Here is a 25,257-nt window from a genome sequence, read left to right on the forward strand (position 1 = left end):
AGGAGGGCGAGAAGTCATGGAAAGCACAGGGTCAGCCAGGAGCAAGGTGGCAAGACAGAGCATGCAGAAAGTAGGGAGGGGCAGAAGGCAGGCCATCACTCCAGGCACTGAGTTCTGGTTTGGGCACTGTTATGCTGGTTGGGAGCCAGGGGCTGGGTAAAGGGGAGTGACTTGAGCAGCCAGCCTTACAGCTGGAGTAAGGCAGCCCCAACTGCAGGAAGAGGTGAGTGCTTATTACCACGAGCAGGGGGTCCCTCTTTGGAAGAAGCTTCAGGGATCCCCAGGGCTGTGTGACCCAGACCTGAGGTTGATGAATAAGAGGGAGTGCTTTTCCAGCATGAAAGCCAGCACTTTTCCAGGGCTCACGCTTTTCAAACAACTCATTTGCTCTCATTTTCCTCTCCCTTACCTTTATGCCAATCTGGTGATCTCCCTCCCAGCGTCCTTACTTGGAGGATCTGCGTTCACTGCCCCTCTCTTAATGGCCTTCACCTGCAACTCATCCCAGACAAGAGGGCCCCTCCTCTCCAACCTTAATGGCAAAAGCAAAGAGGCCACCCAATTTGAGCACTCTTTTCTTTCTCTGTTACTGGGGATTGAACTCAGGGGCACTCTTAACCACTGAGCCACATCCCCAGCCCTTTTTTATATTTTATTTAGAGACAGGGTCTCACTGAATTGCTTAGGTCCTCACTAAGTTGCCAAGGCTGGCTTTGAACTTTTCGATCCTCTTGCCTCAGCCTCCTGAGCCGCTGGGATTAGGGGTGTGCTCCACCATGCCCAGCTACTCTAGCATTTTTTTGTTTTCGAGCTTTAGTCTCATCCACCCAGATTATTAAATGAAGTTTTTTGTTTTTTTGTATCAGGGACTGAACTCAGGGGCACTCGACCACTGATCCACATCCTCACTCCTTTTAATGTTTTATTTAGAGACAGGGTCTCACTGAGTTGCTGAGGGCCTTGCTAAATTGCTGACGCTGGCCTTGAACTCATGATCCTCCTGCCTCAGCCTCCTGAGTTGTCAGGATTACAGGCCTGAGCCACCACCGTGCCTGGAAATGAAGGTTTTCTACCCACCCAGAAGCAAGGTGGGCAGAAGCCTCAGCCAGGGAAAGGAGCACTACAGAGCACCCAGGGAAAGGATCAGGGAATACAGAGCCCAGGGGGAGGGGAGCAGCCAGTGGAGCTTGGACATTTCTGCTGTGGTCTCACTATTTGGGCAGGAGTGAAGCTCAGTGATATGGAAAAATACTGAAAGGGAATGCAGATGGAGAAGATAGGAACTTGCATCCTGCTGAGAAACCAGAAACCACAACTCAAGGGCAAAATCCCCATGTGAGTTCTGGTTTAGGCACTGTTACGCTAGCTGGCATTACAAAACCAGCATTCTCCACTGCCACCCATGTGAAATTGCTCAATGGGCCCTGATGAGATATGCACAATTGCAGAATCAGAGCAGCAATTTCTCAAACAGATTATTCATATAAATGACAAAGAAAAAAAAAATCTTGCCTCCATTCTATCCTAGGCCAGGGACAGAACGAGGTGAGCCAAATGAGGTATTCACCAGGGGCACAAAATTTAAATGGGCATCAGAATACTCAGCAATCAAGATGAAAAATTTAAAATATTTTATAAAATAAACACATGCAAAAAATGCATGATGAGCAAACTATAGAAATTATAAATATGAGCTGGGAGTGGTGGCACATAACTGTAATCCCAGTGGCTCAGGAGGCTGAGGCAGGAGAATTGTGAGTTCAAAGTGAGCCTCAGCAACTTAGCAAGGCCCTGAATAACTCAACAAGACCCTGTCTCTAAATCAAATATAAAAAAGGGCTGGATGTGGCTCAGTGGTTAAGCACCACTTGGGTTCAATTTCTGGTAAACCCCTCGCCCCCTAAAATTATAATTATAGATAAGATCCAACCCTGGAACTTGCATGATACATCTCTGTCATCTCACCCATGTTCTAACCCTGTCATATATTACAGTGGCTGGTAGATCATAAGCTGCCAGAGGGCAGGGTCCTGTCTTAGTCTCTCCTGGGCCTATATAGTATCAGATATATAGTAGGTGCTCAATAAATATCTGTTAACTGACTTCAGACATGTTGGCAGTTAGCTGATGGGTTTGTCCCTCTGCTAGTTCGTTCACTCACTTTCTTGCTTGCTCACTCACTGTGTACTCTGGGTCTCCTGCCTACTAGGCACGTGCCAGCAGGGAGAAGAGACATAAGGGCGGTCAGGTTCACTTGTGCAGGTTGTCTATTGCCCAAATCCAGGAGGCCCTATTCACACAGATGGCAGTGCACCCAGCTTCCCCTCTGGTTGGGCAGTAGAGCTGCAGGTGATAGGGGTCCAAAAAAGAGAGAGGCTGAATTCAGCCTGACAGGGATGGGTGCTATAACACCAACTATTGATGACAGAGCAGAAGAAGAGCCAGAGAACAAAAAGTTCATGAAATAAAGGGCCCCTGTCCCCTCTGCTGTTTGGCCTCGGTCCTGGGATGGTCCATGAAAAGTAAGGGACTTGATCATATCATTTGTGGCAGACCCATGGAATGCTGGGCTCTTTCCCTGGAGCAAAATGAATCTCGAGAGTCTGGGAGAAAATTCTGGACCATGAGTTGAGGCAAAGGACATGTGTAATAAATCATGTGTTCTTTGATAACTGGAGAAAGACTACTGCAACACACATTAGCTCATGAGAGCCTCACAAAAACCCCAGCAGTGGAAGAGACACCCTCGATTTGGAGGGGCTGGGTGACCTGCTCAAGGTCACAGGCTAATGAAGAGCAAAGGCAGGGCTGGAATGGAGACTTGCTGCCCCCAAGGCCAGCGCTCTGGCTTCTGTAGGACCACGAGTCACAGCTTCTCCCTGCTGGCCCCCCCGAGAGCCCCGATCCACCTTTGAGATTCTCACAATGAAGAAAGGCCTTCATTGTTCTGGTTTTGGTCTCTGATCAAGTGACTCCCTTCTGGCCGAGCCTGGATCCCACTTCTCTAATGAGGCACAAAGCTTCTTTCAGTCCCTTGGCTGCGGCAGAAAGGAGACCCTCCTCCTTTCTCTGCTCCCATTCCTGTGCTGTGCATCTTTGGCAGCACCTGGCTGCCCTGAGACACCATCCCCTGCCTCCTCGCACGCACCATGAGCACACAGCTGACTTCTCCTTCCAGTGTTTTCTGCCTGGGCCATCTGTGCACTCGTGGGCCTCTGGGACTGCAGCCTGACCTCCTATCTTTGCTTTCATAGCCCTGACCGGGCTCACAACGATGGTTTTTATGTCAGAGCCTAATGTGGGTTGAATGTGTCCCCAAAAGTTCATGGGTTGGAAACTTTATCCTGTATCCTCATTAACAAATTAGTATCACTGCCATGGGAGTAAGTTCAGTGCCGTGCGAATAATTTTGTTATAGAGGTGACTTAGGTCCACGTGTGGTGTCACACACCTGAGATTCTAACTACTTGGGAGTCGAAGGCAGGAAGATTGCAAGTTTGAGGCCACCGTGGGCAACTTAGTGAGACTCTGTCTCCAAATCAAATAATAAATAAATAAAAGTGAGCTGTGTCTAGTATGCGTGCTCTGTTCTACCATGTGATACCCTGTACCATGTTATAAAGCAGCAAGAAGACCCTCCCCAGACACTGAGCAGATGCTGGTACCCTGCGTGTGGACTTCCCAGCCTCCAGAATTGAGCCAAATAGACTTTCAGTCTTTATAAACTACCTGGTCTTGGGCAGTTTATTACAGCAACAGAAAACTGACTATAACTTCAATATCCTTTCTCATAATATTCAATAGCATACTGTTGAGCAGACAATATCACTCTGCCTGCATTGTAGACCTTCTAAAGGCTTCATTTCTCATTGCCTCCTCTTGCTTTGCACATTTTGAAGAACTTTCAGTAAGACATGATTTCTAAATAGCAGTTAGAAAAGGAGCTTCTGGAAGTGTCAATCAGAATCTCTTTGCAGAGCCTGTTAATCAGCTGATTGTGCCCCTCACAAACCTATATATTAAAGCCCTAACTCCCAGTACCTTAGAATGTGACCTTATTTGGAAACAGAGACATTACAGATGTAATTAATTAAAATGTGGATACAGGGTGGCCCTAATTCAATAGGACTGGTGGGATTAAACTCAGGGGTGCTTAATCACTGAGCCACATCCCCAGCCCTTTTTTATATTTGATTTAGAGACAGGATCTCACTGAGTTGCTTGGGGCCTCATTAAGTTGTTGAGGCTGGCTTTGAACTCACGATCCTCCTGTCTCAGCCTCCCAAGCTGCTGGATTTACAGGCATGCGTGCCCAGCTACTGGTGTTCTTATAAAGAGGGGAAATTTGGACAGAGAGCCAGCCAGCCACACAGACAGAATCCCATGTGAAGATGAAGGTAGAAATGAGAAGAATGTATGTATAAGCCAAGGAATGCCAAAGAGGCCAGAAAGCAGCAGAAGATTCTCCCTCTGGGCCCACAGAAATTACCAACATGGTTGACACCCTGATCTTGGACTTCTAGCCTCTAGAACTATGAGACAATAAGCTTCTGTTGTTTAAGTTGCTGAGGCTATGGTACTTTGCCTACCAAACTGATAGAACCTATTAAAATTTATTCCCATATTCTCCCCCGCCCTTTTTTTTTTTTTTTTTTTTTTTTTTTTGCAGTAGTGGGGATTGGACTCCTGGGACTGTAGAGCTCCACCCCCAGCCCAGACCTTTTTCACTTTATATTTCAAGTCAGGATCTCGCTAAGTTGCTCAGGCTGGGCTCCAACTCCTAGGTTCAAGGGGTCCCCTGCTTCAGCCTCCCAAGTGGCTGGGACTAGAGGTGATGAAAATAATTTTAAGGAGAGTGAAGGGAGGGGAGGGGGCGAGGGGGTAAGAAGGACAGTAGAAAGAATCAGACATTATTATCCTATGTGCGTATATAACTATAAGACTAGTGGGATTCTACATCATGTACAACCAGAAGAATGAGGAATTATACTCCATTATATATGATGTATCGAAGTGCATTCTACTGTCATATATAACTAATTAAAACAGATTTCAAAAATTTTTAAAAAGAGAATGATTTACAGAAAATAGGTAGAGGTTTAATAAGATTTGTTATTAATAATATAAGTATGATATATAAAAAAAGAAATTTTAAATTGCCTTTTATTTTAAAAATCAAATGTCACTACTCGTGAATCAGGGAACTATGCCCCCTGGCACGTGGCATGGCTATCCGCCGCCTCTCCTGATAGCAGAAAATTGCTTTTCCTCAAGGCAAGTCTTCTGCAGGGCCCTATGACATACCTGGTCCTGTTTCCCCCAGATGATCTGTGTCGGGACCTTGATCTTGTCCATGTTCTGATGAAGAGAATATCTGGACTTTTCATTGACGATTTCTAAAAACACTTGTCAAGACCAAAAGGAAAACGGAGTTAAGTGTATGCCTGGTTGCAAACAAACCAAAGGCTGAATGTTCTCTCTGATATGCAGATGCTGACTCACAAAAGATGGGCTCTGTGTGTGTGTGTGTGTGTGGGGGGGGGGGTGTCACCGTATTGGACAGGGTGGAGTGCGGGTGGGGAGGATGGGAATGGGAAAGACAGGGGAATGAATCAGACATGACTTTCCTATGTTCATATATGGATACACAACCAGTGAAACTCCACATCACGTACCACAAGAATGGGACGTTATATTCTATGTGAGTATAATATGTCAAAATACACTCTACTGTTGTGTCTAACTAAAAAGACCAAATAAAAAACAATTTAAAAAAAATTGTATGCCAGGTTGTGCCTGGGGACACTGCAGTACAGACAAGAGATCATCCAGTCCAGGATACTACCTCCTCTCCTCAGGGGCCCAGGAAACGTTCAAAGTTGCAGAGGTTTAAGAAATGAAAGGCAGCCAGTCATGAAGCGTGACTTCCAGTACGTTCCAAGCTGAAAGCTGGGGCTACTTACACTTTCTGTAGAAGTTGTTATGAGGGATGCGGACATCGACAAGGCCTTGCAGGATCTGAGGATAAAGAGCCCAAAGTTAGATGGCAAGAGAAGACTCAGAGCCGGGGGCGGTGGCACACACCTGTAATCTCAGCTACTAGGGAGGCTGAGGCAGGAGGATCGCAAGTTTAAGGCCATCCTGGGCAACTGAGCGAGACTGGGTCTCAAAATAAAATTAAAATGGGACTGGGGTTGTGGCTCAGCGGTAGTGCACCCACCTAGCATGGGCAAGGCCCTGGGTTCAATCCTCAGCTCCACATAAAAATAAATAAATAAAATAAAGGTATTATGTCCAACTACAACTAAAAAATAAATATTAAAAAATAAACAAATTAAATTAAAAGTGCTGGGGATGCAGCTCGATGGTTGTGTGCTTGCCCAGCACGCACCCTGGGCTCAGTCCCTAGCACTACAAAAGAGGAAGAAAATCTTCACTACAAAAGGGGAAGAAAATTTAGCAATTTACTGCATTGCCAAAGGCAGGTCCTACAAATTCTCATGATGATACAATGCAGTGAGGAGTGGGATATTAAAAGGCTTTTCTTTTAAATTAGGGAGGAACTTGGGTAATACTGTGAAGCCCAAGGTCCCCTGCAGGATAGAAAAGACAGCTAACATGGCCTGACAGCTGCTTTATCTTGAGAAATTCTCTGCTTAGCTCACGATGCAATGAGGATGAATATAATATCAAGGAATTATTCAGTGATATCCAAATATAAAACTTTTTTTAAAAATTGAAACATTGGGGATAAAGGGCTTATATTAACAATGAAGAAATAATCTATTGAGAAAATTCTGGAGAGGGTCTCATACTGCTCTGTTCATCATTTAGCATCATCTTTGCCCTCCTTGCTGAGGACTGGTAAGGGTGGCAGCAAATGTGGACAGGCCAAATCACCTGCACCTAGTCTGCTGACCCAAAGAAGTGGCCATGGCCAGGTTGGGCACAGTGGCACACGCCTGAAATCCCAGGGGCTCAGGAGGCTGAGACAGGGGGATCGCGAGTTCAAAACCAGCCTGAGCAACTTAGCAAGGCGCTAAGCAACTCAGGGAGACCGTCTCTAAATAAAACATAAAAAAGGACTGGGATGTGGCTCAGTGGTTAAGCGCCTCTGGGTTCAATCCCTGGGACCAATAATAATAATATTATTATAGCCAGAAGGAACACAGTCCTCCACTTCCTCTGCCTCAGGAGTCATAGGTAGAGTACAGGGTTCACACGAGCAGCTGCTACTCCTCTCATCTACTTGGGAACATAGCTAGTCCCTCAAATGTATTCTCTCTGGAGTCCTGTGCACTGACTGAAGCTGGAAAGAACCACTCATGGCTGCTTTGACTAAACCGACCTCTTGGAGCATGACTAGAATCTGAATGGTTTTAGAAATAAAAAGGCTGAAGTGAGACCAATGAAAATTTTTTGCACAATACTGTGCTTGGCATCAGACATTTTCTTTGTTCTGCTATTCATCCTGTACCCCTGCCTCTAACCATCCTGCATCCGTCCATCCTTCACCTCTGCTTGCTTGATGGATGAATCCATCCACCCCACTTCCCTGAGTCATATATTCCTGTGTCTATCCCATCCTGGATTCATTAATCCATCCATCTTCCATTCCTGCAGTATCCGCACATCCTGCAACCCATCCAACCAACCATTCAGCCACTAATTCATCTATACGTGCACCTTCAGAGATCATGCACATATAGATCATGCATGAGCTATGTATCCATCATTCCTACATCCACCCATCCACGAATTTTCTATCCCTACATTGTCAAGGCATCCTATGGAAGCATCGGTCAATCCTCTCTATACCCAGGACCTACCTCATGCAAGCACTGTGCTAAGATCTAGGGACAGAACAACCAATTAAGACAAAGTCCCTGATCTTAAGAGCTTAGAGTAGATGACACAGACAAGTGAATACAATCACAAGATGGCACAGCGAGCCATGTTGGGTATTTCTGCTCTCCTGGGAAGGAAAGATTTTGGAAGTGCCATTTATTTTGTCTTAAAAATTTCCCATGCCTGACAACTCATAATAGATTTCTTTTTTTAATTGAGAATCTGATTTAGTCCCCATTTCCCTTTCCAATGTTATCACAACCCATTCTTTCTCAGCTCCAGCCATCTGCTCTCCTTCCCTAGCCCTGAACTTGTATGCCTTTTCCAATACAGCACAAGGGGTTTCCTCACAGAGGATTATTAGAGATATCCATGTCCCTCTGTTTTTAATCAACACACGATCTTCATTTCCTTTCTAAAACTCGTTTAAATTTTTAATTTTTTGTTTACTTGTAGATGAGCAGATGGAGCAGGGAAGCTGGCGTTCACCACCAGAGCCCCACGTAGAGGGCAAGAGCGTCATGCTGAGACCACCTTACCTGCTGGGGCACCTTGAAGCGGACATAGGAGCAGAGCTGGAGCATTTCACTCATCTCTTCTGGGGTAGACGGGATCAAGGGAATCTTCTGCATGGCGGCCGAGTCCTGCAGTTCTTTGAGTCGTTGTACAAACTGATTATCAGTTGAATACTGCAAACCTGTGGGATTTAAACCCAAACAGCTGGACAATACATCTACCTTCTTTTATTTCGGTAGTAGAGATTGATCCCAGGGGTGCAATACTACAGTACTACTGAGTTACATAAACAGCCCCAGTCCTTTTTTTTTTTTCCCTTAATTTTGAGACAAAGTTTTGCTAAGTTGCTTTTTTAAGGCTGGCCTTGAACTTGCAATCCTCTTCCCTCCGCCTCCTGAGTTGCTGGGATTACAGGTATGTGTTACTGCGTCCAGCTCATCCAACCCCCATTTTATGTAGGCAACTTTCAACAGCAGCCAAAAGCTAACACATTTCCAGTTTCTTTCACCAGTAGATTTCTTTTCTTTTCTTTTGCTACAAGGATTGAACCCAGGGGCTCCCTAACTACTGAGCCACATCCCCAGTTCTTTTTATATTTTATCTAGAGAAGGGTCTCGCTGTGTTGCTTAGGACCTCACTAAATTGCTGAGGCTGGCTTTGAACAAGCTATTATCCTGCCTCAGCCTCCCAAGATTTCTTTTTAATTGGCACTGCCATGTGTGTTCAAAGTCAAAACCATGCTCTGAGCAACACAGAAAAAAATAAAAATCCTTCAAGGTATTTTAGGGCTGGTTATTCACACAAGTCCATGCCTCAGGAACATCTGGACCGCCCCCCCCCCCAAAAAAAAATGCAGGAGGCTCAACCTCTTGAAGCAGAATCTGCATTTTAACACTTACATATGACACAATATGAGAACAAGCCTAGAAGCACCTGGCCTGTGCCCTTTGCACACCTGTGTCGTTTAGAGGCTATCTGAGGCACCACAGGTTGGAGGAAAACTCAGGGCTGGAGTGATGGACTGTTCCTTCTTCCCTTGTCCTGGACCCCCTTGGTCCTCTCCCAAAGCATAGGGAGTGTGTGAATCTTCTCTTGAGCTATCCCTGGTTTGGGGCAGAACATAGGCCTTCTGCCTCTAGAAGAGCATTAGGGCACAGCTGAGACTGATTCCCTTTGAGGTTGCCCATTTTTTCCTATAACCCTGAAGCATGACACGAGAGAGTCCACAGTGGCTGGCATTACACAGAAGGGCAACACTTAATCCGGGCACGGTGGCGCACGCCTTAATCCCAGTGGCTCAGGAGGCTAAGGCAGGAGGATCACAAGTTCAAAGCCAGCCTCAGCAAAATCGAGTGCTAAGCCACTCAGTAAGACCCTGTCTCTAAATAAAATACAAAATAGGGCTGGGGATGTGGCTCAGTGGTCGAGTGCCCCTGGATTCAATCCCTGTACCAAAAAAAAAAAAAAAAAAAGATGATCTTAAAAGATGGTCAGAGATTCACCCCACCCTGCTCCAGTCTCTCACAGGGAGGTTCGGCCTCATGACTCACCAGCAGGGCACACGAGACACAGGCTGGAGACATCCGATGGGTAGTAGGCCGCGTACACTCCAGCCACGTGGCCGCCCATGGAGGTGCCTATCAGGTGGAAGGGTTTTTTGTTCAGCTTAAGGCATTCCACAAACTAGGAAGGGAAACGAGAAGGAGGTGGTTATACAGCTGAGACGATGACAAAGGTAATTCCAGTGCAGAGGCCCCCGTCCAACAGAACATGGCTGTGGACAGCTGAGAATGGCTATTGATAAGAGGTCTGACACCCTCCTAGATCCATTATCAAGACAAGCCTGGTGCCTGGATGTACTTCTCTTTACCCAGGGCAAGTGACCATCTAGGTATAAATCTTCAAGGATACCCCTAATTAATAAGCCAGTAAGTTTTTCCATATAGGTCAAGAGAGTAAATATTTTCTGTGTCATGGGACATACAGTCTGTTGTTCCTAGTCTTCAGCTCTGCAGCTACACCACAAAAGCAGTCAGAGACAATCCCTATGCAAATGAACGTGGCTGTGTTCCAGTTTAACTTTGTTTACAAAAACTGTGGTCCTAGGCCAGGAGTGGTAGCACACACGTGTCATCCCAGTGGCTTGGGAATTTGAGGCAGGAGGAATGCAAGTCAAATCCAGCCTCAGCAACTTAGCAAGGCCCTCAGCAACCTAGTAAGATCCTGTCTCTAAATAAAATATAAACAGGGATGAGGATATGCAGCAGTGGTTGAGTGCCTCTGAGTTCAATTCCCAGCCAAAAAAAATTGCAGCCCTAACTTAAAGTCTGTCCTTTCCAACCAACCATCCACCTATTGTCTAAAAACATATTTTGTACAAGGAACTAGGGTCAGGTGCTGGGGATAGAGCAAAGAGTCAAAGAGATAAGGTTCCTGACCTTATTAAAAAAATTTATGGGCTCGGGATGTAGCTCAGTGGCACACAGCTTGACTAGCATGCATAAGGCCTTGGGTTTGATCCCCAATACTGCAGATAATAATAATAAGAACAACAACGCATGGTTTAATAGAGGAGACAGACATTATTAAATCAATATCTTCATCTGGAGAAAATACTTAATGTTAACCTGAAACTTATGAGCTACACAATCCTGAAATGGCTCATGAGACCCCATGACCTTGAGAGCTCAGGGGGAGAAAGCTAGAGACAGATGCTAGGCAGAGGTGCTACTGCTGTTATCATGCAGCTGGTGAGCAGAAAAACAGACCTCCAAACAGGGAAACAGAATTGAAGAATTCTCAACTCCTTTTTCCAAGAGCTGAGAAAATGCTCAGAATGTACTTCTTCACAGACACAGTCCACTTAGAGGAGAACAGCACGTAATTAGCCCAAGCCCTCCACAGCTGACCACGACCTCATCTGTTTGGTTTGTGATCACTTGCAGACAGAATGTTCTGGAGACTGGTCAGGAGTCAGTGTGAAATTCTCTTTCCTGCTCCTAAGGGTTGGGCATGGGATGATGGGCAAGACCCAGTCTTGGAAATTTGGGGGGTGGGGGGTGGGGCGCCTCCTTCTTACCTGATGTATCCTCTTGACTTGCCCATCTATGGACAGGTCATCCAGGGAGGAGCGAGTGGTGCCCTCGTGTCCTGGCATGTCCACGCAGACCAAGTGCAGGTTCTTTGGCAGGAACTAAGGATACAGAGACCCAGAGAATCAGTGTGTGGTGTGTAAAAGGTGTCTGCTCACTTTGCTGGGGAGGTCCCTCTGTCTTGACAAGACCTGGACAGCCTTTCTTGGGCCTGTTTTACCCGACTACTATGAATAAGCATGGTCAGAGCCTCACAGGGAGCAGAGGCCCCCAAGGACTAAGACACAGATGGAAAGGGGCTCGGGGAGGAGTGGGAAGAGGAGACAGAGCTTAGGCCAGCAGGCTCTCTCCCGCTCTTCCTTGACACTGCTGAGCACGTCCACCTTCCTTTCCTTTTCCTTCCACAGTTCACTCTAGCTGTACAGCCACCGAAGGAAACAGGAAGGATGGTTCTATCCTCCCAGAGACCTGACCATCTACAGAGCCAAGAGAAGCAATGTTTTCCCCAAATGATGTCTGGTTACCCTGATGCTGGTTTCAATTTTTTTTTTTTCTTGGCATTAAGGTCTAATACTTTTTTTTTTGGTACTGGGGATTGAACCCAGGGGCACTCAATCACTGAGCCCCATCCCCAGCCCTATTTTGTATTTTATTTAGAGACAGGGTCTCAACCGAGTTCCTTAGTGCCTCACTAAGTTGCTGAGGCTGGCTTTGAACTCGTGATCCTCCTGCCTCAGCCTCCCAAGCCGCAGGGATTACAGATGTGCATCACCGCGCCCAGCTAAGATCTAATTCTTGCGACTATCGTTACCCTAAACCACCTCTTCCATGCAGAGAAGATACCACTTTTAAACAGGAAACTGAGAAACATCAGTTATCAACAATGAACACCCAGTCACATAGAAGATGTTTATCTGAGGTGGGGACAGGAAGTGAGGCTGTCTTCATGGTGGTGTTTGGAACTAGAAGGTACCATTGACCAAGACACTAGAAGCTATGTGAGCCTTTTCCTCTCAGTCCAAATAATACCTGCCGGGGGTGGGAGCCTGGGATGCCGCTGCCCTCCCATGACTTCTGCAAGCTCCAGCCTTCATTAGCTGTTCACTCTTACCAAGTACAGCACGCACCACACCACATACACCTGGGCAAAAAGTGAGTTGGAAAACTATTCCAGGAAGCTGCCAGATCAAGAACATTTCTCTGGCTAAGAAAAAAAAAAAAAAAAAGCAGAAGTAGAAGAAGTGGGGGAGGGGAGGAAGGAGCAAAACCAGCATGAGGCAGGGGGAGAGAGAGGTATCCTGGAGTATAAAATAATAAATGGCTGGGTGCAGTGGTGCACCCCTGTAATCCCAGCGGCTCAGGAGGCTGAGGCAGGAGGATCCGTGAGTTCAAAGACAGCCTCAGCAAAAGCGAGGCCCTAAGCAACTCAGTGAGACCCTGTCTCTAAATAAAATACAAAATAGGTCAGGGGATGTGGCTCAGTGGTCGAGGGCCCCCGAGTTCAATCCCCAGTACCCATTAAAAAAAAAAAAAAAAAAGGAATAAATGGTTTTTTAAATCCCAGCCTGGGTCAGAAACCTTCCTTAACAAATATTCACGAGGTTAAAAGCTTTCTAAGGTTTCACAAATAATATTCAACTCAATCGACTTCTTCTGACAAAAGAGTTTGAAGACGGCACTGTGTTGATTTTGAGACTGAACTTGAACTGCACGGTCCTGGGTTCCCTTTGCTTTCTAGCATTGCCCATGATGTCACATACAAGTGGAAACCCTTTCTATCTGAGAGAGAAGACTTTGGAACTGCACCTTGACCACACTGAGCCACATGTCCTTGTGCGCAGAGAATCCGTGGAGCATGAGGATGGACGGCTTGTGCCCCGGTCTGCCCCGGAAGGAGTAACAGAACTGATAGTCTTCATGGTGCACGTAGCGGACCTGCATGCCCAACGTCCTCCGCCAGTACCTAAGGGGAGATAAAGGTAAACAGAAGGCAGCATGCTCTGGTAAGTGGCTTCAGGTCCTCCCTAGATGTCCTCCTTAGTGGTGGGACAAACTTCTCCCAGATCTTGCTGTCTGGGAGACCACCCAGGACTTCAACCTCAAGGAGCACTAAGAAGGGAAAAGAGGTGTTTTCTTAAGAAACAGGTCACATTTAATAAACCTCTTGCTAAAATACATTTCTGGAGACTCCAGAGGGCTAACTTCTTTCCTGGGAACCGTGTGCACCCCCGTCCTCTGGCTCTGATTCTCACAACATATGGCTGGGGGCTGAAGCTTGGCTTCTGTTGGTTACATAAGACTTGGCAGTGGTGCAGTTTGGCCCCATATCAATTTCAATATGAAATTACCATAGAAACAAACTGAACTCTGTATGTGAAGAAGCTCTCCAAGATCAAAAATAATTAATTCAATCAGAGATTCACTTTGTGATGTACTTTGCACTAAAAAAGAAGCAAAGTCCTGTAAAAGCAAATAACCTTAACCCACTGGTCTTAACATTTGTGTAAAAATAAGGGGAAAGGGGAATAAGGAATTAGAGTCTTATTTACTTGTATCTGCACACAAAAGTGTGGGAACACTAAAAAGGCATCATTAAGACAAGTAGCTAGAGCGGAGGTAGAGAATGAGGTGAGAAGTAAGTGGAACAGAATAGAGGTGGGAGGGAGAGTTTTGTGTTCTTTTTGGTATTTTTCAATGAGTGCATTGCCTACTCAAAAGATTAAAAATGCAATAAAGTTGGCTAGCTTAAAAGCTCTCCTTATCAGGAAGTGAGCATATTTCAAAATTCTAAATCATGGCACCATAATGTGAACATTTCATTCATTCATATCCTGGCTCATTCATTTACTAACTATACATTTTTTTTTCTTTTTCTTTCTTTCTTTCTTTCTTTTTTTTTGTACCAGGGATCGAACTCAAGGGTGCTTAACCATTGAGGCACATCCCGAGCCTTTTTTTATTTTGAGACAGAGTCTAAGTTGCCTGCAGTCTCACTAAATTGAACCTGTGATCCTCCTTCCTCAGCATCCTAAACTGCTGGGATTACAGGCATGTACCACCACACCTGGCTTTAACTATATGATTTTGAACCTCAATTTCTTCATCAACAATATGGGGAAATGTTGCATTGTGCTAAGGATATAGGAAAGGTTAAAAGAGAAAATTCACTGGGTATGGAAGTGCACGCCTGTAATCCTAGGGGCTTGGGAGACTGAGGCAGGAGGATCCCAAGTTCAAAGTCAGCCTCAGCAACTTAGCAAGATTCTGTCCTAAAATAAAAAATAAAAAGGGCTGAGAATGTGGCTCAGTGATTAAGAACCCCTGAGTTCAATCCCTGGTACCAAAAAAAAAAAAAAAAAAAAAAAAATCCCAACAAGATACACCTTTTGTAGCTCAGTGGTAGAGCACCTTCCTAGCATATGCAAGGCCTTGGGTTTGATCCTTAGCACCACCAAAACAAAACAGTCCTCATGCCCTTTGACTTAGTGATTGTACTTCCAGAAATGAGAAAGAAAATGTCTTAAGGAAATAAGCAGAAGTCTTGAGAAAAATAATTTTTTTTAAAGACAGAGAGAGATTTTTTTTAATATTTATTTTTTTTAGTTTTCGGTGGACACAACATCTTTGTTTGTATGTGGTGCTGAGGATCGAACCCGGGCCGCACGCATGCCAGGAGAGCGCGCTACCACTTGAGCCCCGAAAAATAATTTTTTAACATGTTCAAACAGTGTTATTAAAATTAGAAAAGGAATGGGCTGGGGTTGTGGCTCATGGTAGAGCCCTTGCATGTGTGAGGCACTGGGTTTGATTCTCAGCACCACATATAAATAAAGAAATAAAGGTCCATTGACAACTAAAAAAAAATGTAAAAAAAAAAAAATTAGAAAAAGAAGTTGGACATGGTGGCACAGGAGACTAAGGTAGGAGGATTGCAAGTCGGAGGCCAGCCTCAGCAACTTAGTGAAGACCCTCTGCAACTTAGTGAGACCCTGTATTAAAAGAAAAAAAAATACAAAAAGTCTAGGGATGTTGCTCAGTGGTAAAGTGCTCTTGGGTTCAATCTCTAGCATGAAAAAATAAATAAATAAAATAAAGACAGGGGGGCGGGGAAAGGAAACAAAAAAGAAAATAAATAAAATCAGAATGTTAATCAATGTTAATCTTAGTGTCCATTAATAGAAAATGTATTACCTAAATCACTAAATAGCTACACAATGTAGTGTTTTTGTTATTTAAAAAGGTTTTCAAAGAATATTCAATAATATGGAAAAATATCTATGACATCATTTCAAGTAAAAAGCAGGACCCGCTGGGCACAACTGTAATCCTAGTAGCTCAGGAGGCTGAGGCAGGAGGATCAGGAGTTCAAAGACAGGTTGAGCAACCGTGAGGCACTAAACAACTCAGTGAGACCCTGTCTCTAAATAAAATGCAAAATAGGTCTAGAGATGTGGCTCAGTGGTCGAGTGCCCCTGAGTTCAATCCCCAGTACCAAAAACCAAAAACAAAAAAAACAGGACCCAATTTTTTATACTATGGATTCTGATTCTGATTCTGCTAAAACATTTTGAATTATACACTGATAAGGTGGGGGGGGGAGAGGCAGAAAGAACAACAGAGGAATTAAAGAAAATGATTCAAGGGATTATGGGTTCTTTTGTGTTTTCTTCGTTACTTTTTAATAGTCTTCTAATTCTCTAGAACTCATACAGATCAAGGAGGATCTGGGAAGCCCTTCTGGACTAGGCGAGACCTGAGCAAGCTACTGGATACTCAACAAGCATTCGCTGAAGACGTTGGGAAAGGTGTAAACCCGCAGAGGCCAGGGCGTGGCCAGCTAGGCCAACTGAACCCAGGGTGGAGAGAGCCAGGGCTGGCAAGTAAGGACCCCGTCACCAGGTGGAGCTCTCTGGTACTGGAAAACCTGACCTATGGCTCCAGAAACAGGGAGCAGAAGGACAAATATTTTCATTAACTTAAAATGACACCCTCAATGAAAGAACGGCCAAAGGATTCTAAGCGGTTGGTCCAGCTAAAAAATGATGCCAATGGCCCAGAAGGAAAACCCCGTGGCCCAACTTCTTTGGTTGAATGATAATAGTAAATTCTGACTCACAAAGTTGGAGATTAGACTTAGCTGCCACTTTACAGAACAGAAACAACCAGAAGAATTAAGTTGGGATGAATAAATGTCTCAAGATCAAGTTCTTTCCCAGATTTAGTAAAGAAGCCAAACTGCTCCTATTTCAGGGACAGAAGTCATTGAAGACTCTATTGATCTTAATCAAGAAGCCCAAGCTGGGCGCGGTGGCACACACCTGTCATCCCAGCATTTCAGGAGGCTGAGGCAGGAGGATCATGAGTTCAAAGCCAGCCTCAGCAACTTAGCCAGGCCCTAAGTGACTGAGTTGCTTAGGGCCTGGCTAAATTGCTGAGGCTGGCCTGGAATTTGCAATCTTCCTGCTTCAGCCTCCCAAGCCTCTGGGATTACAGGCATGTGCCACCATGCCCAGCCATTTGTTTCCATCTTTTGACTATTTTAAAGATTGCTGTTATGAATATTAGCATATGAATATTGTTTGAGTCCTTACTTTCAGTGCTTTGTGGTATATACCTATGGAGTGGAATAGCTAGATTGTATGTTAATTCTGTTTTCTGTTCTGAGGAAACACTAAATTTGTTCGCAGTCACTATGCCATTTTACAGTCACACCAGCAATGCATAAAGGTTACAATTTCTGCATATCTTCCCACGTTTATTTTTTAAATGTCATGTATATTTTTCCACAATAAAAAGAAAGAAACTCATACTCGATAGCACTCATTTGGGCTGGCCTTGAATTTACCATCCTCCTGCCTTTGGCTTCTGAGTCGCTGGGATTACCGATGTGCACCAACACAACCAGCTTGCGCCCCTCTGCTTTTAAGGGTTAATGTCATTAGATCAGGCCCATGTGGACATCCTCCTGTTTTAAAATCAGCTATATACAACATAACTGTATATAACATAACAACCATGGGAATGGTATGTCATCAGAATCATAGATCCTGGGGATTCGGGAGGGACATCTTTGAGAAACCAACTTAGTAATTCTGCCAACTAAAGGGGTCAAGATTAAGCTGTTTTCCATGGATATCTAGTTAACCCAGTCCACTTACCCCATTGCTACCTTTGTTAGAGATCAAGAGATAGGGCTGGAGCAGGGCGTCCAGGCCTGTAATCCCGTGGTGGCTCAGGAGGCTGAGGCAAGAGGATTGCAAGTTTCAAATCAACCTCAGCAATTTAGTGAGACCCTAAGCAACTCAGCAAGACCCTGTCTCTAAATAAAATATGAAAAAGGGCTGGGGATATGACTCAGTGGTTAAGTGTCTCTGGGTTCCATCCCTGTTACCAAAGACAGAGAGAGAGAGAGAGAGAAAGAGAGAGACAGAGACAGACAGAGACAGACAGGGCTGGAGCACTTTGGTGGAACAGCACTTGACTAGCATGTGTAAGGCCCTGGGTTTGATCCACCATGCAAAAAAAAAAAAAAAAAATCAAAACCCCATATCTCCGTCTCTTGCTAGACTCTCTGGGTCTATCTGCTCCCCTCTGTGCTAATTTCACACGACTTGATTTATTATAACTTTACAAATAGTCTTGATAGCTAGTAATATAAATCATCTAGCTTTGTTCTCCTTCAAAATCATCTTGCTTAATTAGCCCTTTGCTTTTCCTTGTAAACTTAAGAATAAGCTTATTAAAATCCATTAAAAAAAAAAACCTGTTGGGATTTCAAATGCATGTACACGAAATCCACAGATCACTGTAGGGAAATCTGACATCTCTATAATAAGAAGTTTTCCATCCCACAATATAGTCTGTTCTTCTATTCATTTAGGTCATTTTTAAAAATTTTTTTTAAATTGTAGATGGACACAATGCTCTTTGTTTTATTTATTTATTTTTATGGTACTGAGGATCGAACTCAGTGTCTCTCGCATGCTAGGCAAACATTCTACCACTGAGCTATGGCCCCAGCCCTCATTTAGGTCTTTTTAACTTTCTCTCATGAATACATTGTAGTTTTCTGTGTAGAATTCTTCCGTATTGTTCTCTAGACTTAGCCTCAGTATTTTATAATTGTTGATACTATGGTAAATGGTATCATGACACTCTCATTCTCTGTCTGTTGCTGGCCTATGGGAGTGCAACTGATTTGGGGTTACTTATCTTGTATTCAGCAACCTAGCCAAATTTACCTATTAATTCCGATAAATTGTCTACAGATTTTTTTTAGACTTTTTATGCATACAAGCCTGCCACGTGCAAACAGTGTCAGTTTTATTTCTTCATTTCTGACCCTTATCCATTCTTCTCTCTTGTATGTATACAAGCAAATTATTTGCTAAGATTTCTTTATTGCACAAACAAGTTTCTTTGGGAAAGCAAAAAACTTAGAAAAAAATCTCAGTCTTTTTCACCCTGGGAAGCCCTGATATTTTCATTATGCAATGAAAGTCAGTATAGTCTCTGACGGAGCAGAAGCTGCTCATCCACCATAGCTACAGAACCCCCAGTTGTGCTTCTCTGTCAACTCACGGCAAAGCATCTGGCACCTTCTGCAGGAGCAACTACGGTTCACGGTTCCAGTCACTATGGAAACGAGGGACAATTTAATCCAAGGAGAACTGATCTTAAGACTTACTGCGGACTACCAGGGACACCTCTCCCTGTACTCCAATATTCCAGAGGGAGTCAGGAGCGCGTGCTGAGATGACCTCACCAAGCCCTTGTGCTGGGACAGGCAGCAGGGCAGGGTGGGGGTGTGGGGGTGTGTTCGGGTGTGGAGCTACCTCTGCTGCCTGCTGTTCCTGTTTGTCTGGCAATCTTGAAACTTCACCTGACTCACCCAGGTCCGCCAGTTTATTATGGGCAGCTGAGCAGAGGAAGGCCTTTGGGATAGCTGTGATTGAGGGATATAAGGGTAAAGTTGCTCATTCTCTGACAACCACTGCATAAATGTCACCTGTCGTGAGTTTCTTTGGTGGAAACAGGCTGTGCTTTTCGGAACAGCAGAGGAAGCCACTCACAGGACTTCTGACAGCTCTCTGCCATGGCATCCTGGGCGCTATTACTGTCATCATAATCTCCATGTCACAATACCATCTGGCATGATCCGAAAGGTTTTCCAGGATTTTTTCCCCCATCCTTTTCAACCCAGCTGGGACTTCTCGGCCTGTGTGTTTGAGTACACAAGATAACGAGCATTGTGTTTGTCGCTGGGCCACTGCTCTGAGCTGGGTAACCAGAATGGGCAGGCTTTAAGATCACATGCATTGAGCCAGGTATATGCCTATAATACCAGTGACTTGGGAGGCTGAGGCAGGAGGATTGCAAGTTTGAGGCCAGTCTGACTCAAAATAAAACATAAAAAGGGCTGAAGATGCAGTTTAGTGGTGGATTGCCCCCGGGCTCAATAAAAATGAATTTTTTGCTATGCGGTATGATTCACAATAGACAAAACGTGGCAACATCCAAAATGTCCATCAACAGTTGGATGGATAAACAAAATGTGGTAGAATCATATTGTCTTAGTCTGTTTTCTGTTTTTATAACAAAATATCTGACATTGGGTAATTTTCAAAGGTAAGAGGTTTGTGGGGATTTTTTTTTTTTTTTTTTTTTTGGTGATTCATGATTCTGGAGGTGGGCAAGTCCAAGAATATGGTGCTGGCCTCTGCTCAGCTTCTGGTGAGGGCTTTGTCTGCTTCAACTGAGCAAAAAGCAGAAGGGCAAATGGGCATGTACAGAAAAGACAAACATGAGGATCTGCCTTGCTTTATAACAACCCACCGACATGCAATAGCTAATCCAGCTCTTCTAGAACTGCACTAATCCCTCTTAATGACCTAATCACCTCTTAAAGGCTCCACTACCTCTCAGTGCTGTTATGGTGGGAATCAAACCTCAACATGAATTGTGGAGGACAGAAACCACTGCACAGACATTATTCAGCTATAACAGGAATGAACAAACCTTAAAAATACATGCTAAGTGAAAGAAAGAAAGGCCATATAGTGTATGTACATAACAGGCAAATCCCAAAGAGACAAAAATTAGTGATTGCCAGGAGATGGGGAAAGAAAGCAACTGAGCGTGACTGCTAACCAGAATGGGGGTTCCTTTGGGGAGGTGGAAGAGTTCTAGAATTAGATAGTGGCAACAACTGTACAACAACAAAACCACTGAACTATTTACTTCAACATGGTGAATTTTACATTATGCAAATTTGAATTCAACATAAAGATGAAATATTTCCCATGAGTTTATTTTTCCTCTTTAAAAATCAAAATTACTCTGACAGCCTTCTCCTTGAGAGCCTGGGGAGCCTGGGAGTGGAGAGACCAAGGCAGGATGGAGACTGGCCTCCCACGAGGTGGGTGGAATTAGCCTTTTATAATCACACCTCTGTGTGCAGCCATATCCATGGTTACAGTCCACATCAGTGAGCTGCATTCTCAGCTCCAATTAGATTTAACAAAAAAATGGCATTTGTGTGTGGAAGCCCACGGTGCCTTGGAAGGGCCATGAGATGGGGGCACATCCCTGGCCTCCCCATCTGGGGGCCACCCAGAATTCCTGCTACCAGTACTGTAAGGGCACTGCCATTTAAGTAGCTAAAGGCTTTTGCCCATGCAGAAGAGGGTCCTAGATGATCCTCTGAAGAGGTCACCACTCCTTACTCATCCTAAAGACAGTGAAACAGTAAAAGATGAAAAGCTGCCTTCTGTTCAATTAGCTTCTTTTCCAGGATCAGAGCCTGATGGCAGGTGGAAAATTCCACACTCAAACCAAGGGGAGCCAGAAAGAAGGGCTAGTCAACAGCAGTCTTCTGTGCACAGGAGTTACCAAAGCTCCTCTACCTTCCCCAAGTCCCAGTTAAACCCCAGTGGGCTTACCCAGCACAGAGGAACTGTATCCACTTTACCATGGTGGCAGGAGGGGTAGGTTTATTTGATAAATGGACAGGAAGAAAAGAGTCATGAAGAGGTTGCTTCCTTTTCAAGTGCTAACCTGATTCCCCCCAAGGACAAAGGCTCTGTGCAGGGCAGCCCCACCTTTCTGGCCTCTCATTCCAGGTACCAAGGAAAAAAGAGGCTCAGAGCCTTTGGCCCGCAACAGTATCAGGGCTAGAACTTAACAAGGTTCTCTAATGTCACTGTGTTTTTTATTTATTTTTTTTATACTAACTTTCAGCTTATGGTACACAGGGCAAGCTTGCAATTTACAGTGGTGATATTTCTATCACTTTTTTGTTTTGGACCAGGGATTGAACCCAGGAGCACTCTACCTACCACTGAGCTATGTCCTCGGTCCTTTTTCTTTTCTTCTCTTTTTTTGGTACAGGGGATGGAACCCAGGGGTGCTTAGTCACTGAGCTACATCCCCAGCCCTTTTTATTTTTTATTTGGAGACAGGGTCTTACTAAGTTGCTGATCCTGGCCTTGAACTTGTGATCCTCTTGTCTCAGCCTCCCGAGGCGCCAGGATTACAGACTTGTGCCACCATGTCTTGCACATCACTTTTTAAATGAATAAATTTGAGGTTAAAAAAAAAAAAAGGTGACTTACTCTAAAGAAAATACAAAAGAAAAGAACAAGTAGTTCTTTTAGGGCAGAAACAGGTGGAACAAGAATGTCAGACATTTTTGAAATGTCTTTCTTTTTTCTGTCACTTTATAATTTAGAGCAACTCTAAGGCATTCTGCCCTACACATGCCTCTCACTGGTCCTGGAGTTTCTAATACTGTTTTTTTTTTAAGTACCAAGGATTGAACTGACTGAGCCACATCGCCAGAACTTTTTTTTTTTTAATTTAGAGACAGGGTCTCTTTGAGTTGCTTAGTGCCTCATTAAAAGTTACTGAGGCTGGCTTTGAACTCAACAATCCTCCTGTCTCAGCCTCCCAAGCCGCTGGGATTACAGGCATGTACTACCACGCCTGGCTGTAGTTCATTTTTCAGTGACATCGATGCACCTGCCAGGACACTGCTAGGTCAGAATCCAGAGATGAGAAAAACACCAAAGGAGCCTCACAGACATGCACAGTCCTTGCTCATAGCCAGCCAGGGGCTCTGGGGTTGTGATGACCTCAAGAGCAAAGTGTTACCAGAAATCTGTAAGACCAGAAATCTGCAAGAATTAACCTGATGAAAAGCAACTACCAACTCTTCCCAAACCCTCCCAGAATTCAGGAGAGTGCACGTCTTTCAACTTTTCTTCATGCTTGAAATATTTCAGGATCAGATGGTGAACAATGGGACAGGCAGAGGAGATAACATCATGGTACTCTTGAGAACATCAATTACATAATCAACTTACCAATAATAGATTCTTATCAGTGCTGAAGGCCACAGGAGAAAGGAGGCTACAAATGCCAAGATGGGGATGGCCAGCGTCCCGCCCGCGATCACAAACATGTTCACCACATCCAGGTCCATCCTGTTCTTCAAGGTCAGCCAACACCTGCAGGGGCTGGAGAGAGCAATGGTTTTGAAACCTTCTCCGGAGAGGAAAAGTGAAAGATCCACAAGAAAGGAACAGATCAGGAGGAAGCAAAGCAGACAAATGCTTCAGACAGACAAGACAACCAAAGGTAATGAGGAATCCTTCAGAGGGTCTTGTGTATTTTTTTTCTTCTTCTTTTTTTTTTAGGTGCTGGGGATTGAACCCAGGGCTTTGTGCATGCAAGACAAGCACTCTACCAACTGAGCTAGATCCCCAGTCCAGGTCTTGCATTTTTAGAGAAGGAAAATCAAAACTATAAGGTACCTTGTGGGATAACTGGGAAGATCTGAGTAAGGACTAAGTATTAGATAATATTATTCTATCACAGCTACAATTCTGTCTGTGGTACCAGGCATTGAACCCAGGGGTGTGCTACCACTGAACTACATTCCTAGCCTTTTTATTTTGAGACAGGGTCTTGCTAAATTGCTAAGGCTGGCCTTGAACTTGCGATCTTGCCTCACACTCCCAAGTCACTGGGATTACAGGTGTGCGCAGCTACATTGGCTAATGCTGTATTTCTTAAGTATGATAAAGAAACCATGGGGTTGGGGTTATAGCTCAGTGGTAGAGCATTTGCCTCACAAATATGAGGCACTGGGTTCAATCCTTAGCACCATACAAAAAATAAGGTATTATGTCCACCTACAATTAAAAAATAAAATATTTTTAAAAAGAAGCTGTGGCTATATATGTGTGTAGCAAAAAATGACCTCATTCTTCTGTACCTGCTGAAGTTTTAAGTGGCATATGATGGTATCTGCTCCTCACTTTTAAAAGTTCAGAAGAGAAAAGGTAATGTAAATATAAGTGGAGGGGGAGGGAAAGAAATAAAGCAAATACAGGGAATGTTAACCACTAGGGAATCCAGGTGGATGATATGGTATGACTCCTTCTACTCTCAACACACTTGAAATTTTAAAAAATAAAAAGAGGAATTGGGCATGGTGGTACATGCCTGTAATCTCAGCAGCTCAGGAGGCTGCGGTAGGAGGATCACAAGTTCAAAGCCACCCTCAGCAACTTAGTGTGGTCCTAAACAAATCAGTGAGACCCTGTCTCTAAATAAAGTATAAAAGAGGATATGGCTCAGTGGTTAGGCACCTCCGGGTTTCAATCCCTGGTACCAAGATAATAATAATTTTAATAATAAAAAATAAAAAGCACACAGAACCTTAAATAAATAAATGGAATAGACATATAGACATGTGTGCTTATACACACAGAATATCACTGGATGGGTATAAAAGAAACTGGCAATGGTGGTTACATTTAAGGTGGGGAATCATGCAGCTGCATGTCAGGGATAGATATGAGATTTGTTTTTTGCTTTTTAAATCTTTTGAATTATCATATAAATATATAACCTATTGAAAATAATACACCATAAGAAGTTGGGGGAGCAGGGCGCGGTGGCGCATGCCTGTAATCCCAGTGGCTTGGGAGGCTGAGGCAGGAGGATTGTGAGTTCAAACCCAGCCTCAGCAATAGCAAGGCTAAGCAATCCAGCAAACCCTGTCTCTAAATAAAATACAAAATAGGGCTGGAGGTGTGGCTCAGTGGTTAAGTGCCCCTGGATTCATTCCCTGGTATCAAAAAAAAAAAAAAAAAGACCTTCACCAGGCACAAATAAGGCTAGCATGTAGGGTCCACAGGGCAGGGACGATGTCCCCTGAGCTGAGACTAAAGCCTGACATGTAACAGGCCCTTTTGATTGAAATTCAGTTCAATCAAAAGTCCCTATCTAATCCTGTCTCATGAACTCACAACATGGTTCATTCTGATGTGGAATGAAAACTATTGCAAGTCCCATTACCCTCCCTGACACAGAATACAACTCCTGCAAGGACCTGCAAGCCAGGTGTGATGCTCTGCCGTGACACCCAGCTACCTGTGTTAAATCAGAAAGTCCTTAAAAAATGCTGAGGGCCATTGGGAATTCTGACCCAGCTGCCAGAAGTTAATCACACCATGGAACTTTGGACCAGGAATTAGAGCATTTTCTGCCAAAGCCATATATTTCCCCAGAACACACTGCTCCAAGAAAAAGCATTAAGACCCACCAAATCATGGCCTTCCTTATGTTTCCTGTAAAGAGATTTCTCCCACACACCCCTGTCAAGTGATATTTATTTCAATTTTATAATGAACTCACTGACCTCACAACCATCGAACACAAGGTCTGGCAAATGTGTCCCATAAAGGGCCACATGATGCCTGTGTTTGTGCTATGGGCCATGGAGTCTCTGCCA

General features: G+C 44.3%; 1 protein-coding gene across 2 annotated transcripts in view; it reads right to left on the reverse strand.

Annotated features, from left to right (window-relative positions):
* The window catches only part of Abhd6 (abhydrolase domain containing 6, acylglycerol lipase), a 44,630-nt gene that overhangs the window by 1,520 nt on the left and 17,853 nt on the right, over positions 1 to 25,257 (reverse strand). For both annotated transcript variants that reach the window (XM_046452967.2, XM_058582103.1), the window contains exons 3-9: positions 22,820 to 22,972; positions 13,263 to 13,419; positions 11,444 to 11,557; positions 9,915 to 10,047; positions 8,388 to 8,545; positions 5,964 to 6,018; positions 5,305 to 5,405 (exon numbers count right to left, since the gene is read on the reverse strand). In XM_046452967.2, coding sequence (XP_046308923.1) covers positions 5,305 to 5,405; positions 5,964 to 6,018; positions 8,388 to 8,545; positions 9,915 to 10,047; positions 11,444 to 11,557; positions 13,263 to 13,419; positions 22,820 to 22,938 — 837 coding nt within the window. In that variant the 5' untranslated portion in view covers positions 22,939 to 22,972. The remainder of the gene's footprint in view (positions 1 to 5,304; positions 5,406 to 5,963; positions 6,019 to 8,387; positions 8,546 to 9,914; positions 10,048 to 11,443; positions 11,558 to 13,262; positions 13,420 to 22,819; positions 22,973 to 25,257) is intronic.

Source organism: Marmota monax, unplaced genomic scaffold (assembly GCF_021218885.2).
Source record: "Marmota monax isolate L192 unplaced genomic scaffold, Marmota_monax_Labrador192_F-V1.1 WCK01_AAM20220418_F8-fsc00042, whole genome shotgun sequence".
In the NCBI taxonomy this organism is placed as follows: Eukaryota; Metazoa; Chordata; class Mammalia; order Rodentia; family Sciuridae; genus Marmota; species Marmota monax.